Raw genomic sequence first — 5000 nt, forward strand, 5'->3', positions numbered from 1 at the left:
GCTTCGGTCGACGTAGATGCAGAAATCGCCAGATACATCACATCTGATGTCAATGCTCCAGGCGTGGCAAGATGGAGGAGACTGCTTGAGCCTGACGTCCTGGTTCCCATGTTGATCACTGTGACACTTTTCATCCTCACGTTTTCCACTGGTAAGGCTGAGCGTCCTGGTTTTCGTTAGAAACAGCTGGCTCACATCATTTTATTCTTTTATTGTTTCGTGTGTTTTTGTCCTCAGGCGGTACAGTCTTAATAACAAACTCATCAAGGATACTGAGAATGACGCACTCGCCCTTGCCTAACAACCTCACCTCCGTCATCACTATGGCAGTCCAGGTAATGTTCGGTAATGCTCCGTAAAAAAAGTTGGTTATTCTAGAAATTTAATTTTCAATTAACTGAACATAAGAAATAAGTAAACAAGGTTTTCTTTTTTCTTTACACACACACACACACACACACACACACACACACACACACACACACACACACACACACACACACACACACACACACACACACACACACTGGCTTCACAAGCCAGAGGACCGGGGTTCGATTCCCCGGCCGGGTGGAGATATTTGGGTGTGTCTCCTTTCACGTGTAGCCCCTGTTCACCTAGCAGTGAGTAGGTACGGGATGTAAATCGAGGAGTTGTGACCTTGTTGTCCCGGTGTGTGGTGTGTGCCTGGTCTCAGGCCTATCCGAAGATCGGAAATAATGAGCTCTGAGCTCGTTCCGTAGGGTAACGTCTGGCTGTCTCGTCAGAGACTGCAGCAGATCAAACAGTGAATTACACACACAAACACACTACATATATGTATATATATATATATATATATATATATATATATATATATATATATATATAGAGAGAGAGAGAGAGAGAGAGAGAGAGAGAGAGAGAGAGAGAGAGAGAGAGAGAGAGAGAGAGAGAGAAGATATATATATATATATATATATATATATATATATATATATATATATATATATATATATATATATATATATATATATATATATATATATATATATACACACACACACATATATACACGTATAGGTAGGAGGGAGGAGGTAGTAGACACCTACCAAAACGATAATTTACTCCCAGCGAGGTCTAATAGCACTAGCTCAGCGGGTGTTGTGAACTCTCCATTAAAGCTTGTTGTGATCTCACTGAACGTTCCCCTCTGTGTCTCACAACTCAAGGGGGCAGTCACAGCCTGCCCTCTAAAGACAACTCTCCTTCTTTACACAAAACTACATGCACTTACCACACACACACCCTTCACTTAAAATTCTAAATTAAAAAATGGCGACTCCAAACCTAGCTTCGGAGTCCCGTTCTGGGGAGGGGACCAGAAATGTTCCCAGGTTGGATTGTTCTCTTGAAAACGAGCCCAAATGTCTTGAAACCTCCCTCAACTTTTTCTACATAAACTTCTGCAACATTCGTGGTCTTATATATAATTTTCAATCTGTGGAGCGCCACCTCTCCTTTACTAAATATCATCTTCTTTACCTCACCGAAACACAGCTGTCTGAGGCAACTGACGGTAGTCCCTTCTCTGTTCCCTCCTACATTCTCTATTCTCATTTTCGTTTCAAAGTCTATGTGCGCAACGACTTAACTTGCTCTCGTCCCCACGCTCTTCAATCTTCCTAGTTTTCCACCATCTCGCTGTCTCTCTTCTAACTCCTCTGACTACAATAAATTCTTTGACTACTTAACTTTCAAAATGGAGCAGATTTTGTCCCTCTGCGCTCTCTGGGAGATCTCCATTCTTGGAGATTTCAATGTTCACCACTAGCTTTGGCTTTCTTCTCCCTTCACTGACCATCCTGGTGAACTAGCCTTCAACTTTCCTATCCTCCATGACCTAGAGCAACTGGTGCATTACCCTACTCGTTATTCTGACCGTCTTGGAGACACGCCCAACATTCTTGATCTCTTCCTTACCTCTAAAACTTCTGCTTATGCTGTTACCCTATCTTCTCCGTTGGGCTCCTCGGATTACAATCTCATTTCTGTATCTTGTCCTATTTCTCCTATCCCTCCCCGGGATGGCCCTAAGTGGAGGTGCCTCTGGCGTTTTGCCTCTGCCATTTGGGGGACCTGAAGAGGTATTATGCTGATTTCCTTGGAATGATTGCTGTTTTTGTGACAGAGACCCATCTCTTCGTGCTGAACGCACATCATAGGTGAAAGTGTCTGGCATGGAGGTGTACATTCCTTATTCTTTTTCTCAACGTAAACCTTCTAAACCTTGGTTTAACACAGTCTGTTTTCGTGTAATACATGATGAAGAGGTTGCCCACAAAAGGTACTTGGGCCTTCCATCTCTTGAATCTCATTAACTTTTGAGAGAAGAGTTCAGCTTTAGAGACGGAAGAGATGGCAGTGATGCCATCAGGATGAAATAAAGGAGGGAAAGATGAAGAAGTAAAGTTATTGGAGATGTTTTTTGGCTAGATGCCAGAAGTCAAAAAGGGAGTTTGAGTTTGGAAGATTTTGACATTTTCTGTTTATGAAGGAGTGTTTAGCAGTTGGCAAGTTGAAGAACAGACTTGTCATGATTCCGGCCAGAAATATAAGAATATATTATGAACATAAGAAAAGAGGGAAGCTGCAAGAGGCCGCTAGGCCTATGCTAGACAGCACCTGTGCGTTTAAAGCTACCTAATTTCATCTATCCTTCCCATCCATGAACTTATCTGATCTTTTATTAACGCTCCCTTTTGACTCAGCCCTGACTCAATAGGGAGCTTCTAAAGATCAGATAAATTCATGGACGGGAAGGATAGATGAATTAGTAGCTTATATATATATATATATATATATATATATATATATATATATATATATATATATATATATATATATATATATATATATATATATATATATATATATATATATATATATATATATATATATATATATATATATATATATATATATATATATATATATAGAGAGAGAGAGAGAGAGAGAGAGAGAGAGAGAGAGAGAGAGAGAGAGAGAGAGAGAGAGAGAGAGAGAGAGAGAGAGAGAGCAGTAGACACCTATCGAAACGATAATTTATTCCCAGCGAGGTCTAATAGTATGTAGTACTAATTCAGGGGATGCTGTGAACTTTCCATTAAAGTTCACATTCCATTAAAGTCGCTAAACGTTTCCCATTGTGTTTCACAACTCAAGGGGGCAGTCACAGCCTGCCCTCTAAAGACAACTCTCCTTCACACAAAACTACATGCATTTGCCACACGCATACACCCTTCATGGAGAATTCAAAATTCTAAAATGGCAACTCCAAATCCAGCCTCGGAGTCTCCTTCTGCATGGGATTAGGGAGGGGACCAGAAATGTCTCCGAGTTGGACTGCTCTCTCGGTGGTGACCCAAATGTCTTCACACCACCCTCAACATTTTTTCCTTGAACGTCTGCAACATTCATGGTCTTAGATCTAATTTTTTATCTGTAGATCGCCACCTATCGTATACTAAACATCATCTTCTTTTCCTCACCAAAACCCACCTATCTGAGGCAACTGACAGTAGCCCCTTCTCTGTTCCCTCCTACTTTCTCTATCCTCATTTTCGTTGTAAAGCTGGATGTCTATATGCAACGACTTAACTTGTCCTCGTGCCCACGCCCTTGAATCTTCCGAGTTTTCCACCATCTGGCTTCGACTCAACAATTACTCTCTAACTAAATTTATCTGTCTATCTCTCCCCTAACTCCTCTGACTGTAGTAAATTCTTTGACTATTTAACTTCCAAAGTGGAACACATTCTCTCCCTCTATCCTTTCGCAGAGATTTCCATTCTTCGATATTTCAATGTTCACAACCAGCTATGGCTTCCTTCTCCCTTCACTGACCATCCTGGTGAACTAGCCTTCAACTTTGCTATCCTCCATGACCTAGAGCAACTGGTGCAACACCCTACTCGTATTCCTGACCGTCTTGGAGACACGCCCAACATTCTTGATCTCTTCCTCACCTCTAATCCTTCTGCTTATGCTGTTACCCTATCTTCTCCGTTGGGCTCCTCCGATCACAATCTCATTTCTGTATCTTGTCCTATTTCTCCAATCCTCCACAGGATCCCCAAAGCGAGGTGCCTCTGGCGTTTTGCCTCTGCCAGTTGGGGGACCTGAGGAGGTATTATGCTGATTTTCCTGGAATGATTACTGTTTCCGTGTCAGAGACCCATCTCTTTGTGCTGAACGCATAACAGAGGTGATAGTGTCTGGCATGGAGGCGTACATTCCTCATTCTTTTCTCAACCTAAACCTTCTAAACCTTGGTTTAACACAGCCTGTTCTCGTGCTATACATGATAGAGAGGTTGCCCACAAAAGGTACTTGAGCCTTCCATCTCCTGAATCTCATGCACTTTATATTTCTGCCCGGAATCATGCCAAGTCTGTTCTTCAACTTGCCAAACACTCTTTCATAAATAGAAAATGTCAAAATCTTTCAAACTCAAACTCCTCGTGACTTCTGGCATCTAGCCAAAACATCTCAATAACTTCACTTCTTCATCTTTCCTCCTTTATTTCATCCTGATGGCACCACTGCCATCTCTTCTGTCTCTAAAGCTGAACTCTTCTCTCAAACCTTTGCTAACAACTCCACCTTGGATGATTCTGGGCATGTCCCTCCCTCTCCTCCCTCTGACTATTTCATGTCTACAATTAAAATTCTTCGTAATGATCTTTTCCATACCCTCACTGACCTAAACCCTTGAAAGGCTTATGGACCTGATGGGATCCCTCCTATTGTTCTCAAAAACTGTGCTTCCGTGCTTGCACCTTGCCTGGCCAAACTCTTTTAACTATGTTTATCGACTTTTACCTTTCCTTCTTGCTGGAAGTTTGCCTACATTTAGCTTGTTCCTAAAAAGGATAACCGGTCTAATCCCTCAAACTACCGTCCTATAGCTTTAATTAATTCCTTGTCTAAAGATCTTGAATCTATCCTCAACAGGAGGA

The 5000-nt window shown here is 41.6% G+C and overlaps 2 protein-coding genes across 4 annotated transcripts in view; one reads left to right on the forward strand and one right to left on the reverse strand.

Annotated features, from left to right (window-relative positions):
• LOC123519855 (sugar transporter ERD6-like 9) overlaps positions 1-5000 on the forward strand; it is a 133773-nt gene that overhangs the window by 125652 nt on the left and 3121 nt on the right. For both annotated transcript variants that reach the window (XM_045281443.1, XM_045281441.1), the window contains 2 exons: positions 1-151; positions 238-335. The exon at positions 1-151 is cut by the window's left edge and continues 44 nt beyond it. In XM_045281443.1, coding sequence (XP_045137378.1) covers positions 1-151; positions 238-335 — 249 coding nt within the window. The remainder of the gene's footprint in view (positions 152-237; positions 336-5000) is intronic.
• Positions 1-5000, reverse strand: part of LOC123519856 — an 18351-nt gene that overhangs the window by 2273 nt on the left and 11078 nt on the right. The window lies entirely within an intron of this gene.

This window comes from Portunus trituberculatus, chromosome 46 (assembly GCF_017591435.1).
Source record: "Portunus trituberculatus isolate SZX2019 chromosome 46, ASM1759143v1, whole genome shotgun sequence".
Lineage (NCBI taxonomy): Eukaryota > Metazoa > Arthropoda > Malacostraca > Decapoda > Portunidae > Portunus > Portunus trituberculatus.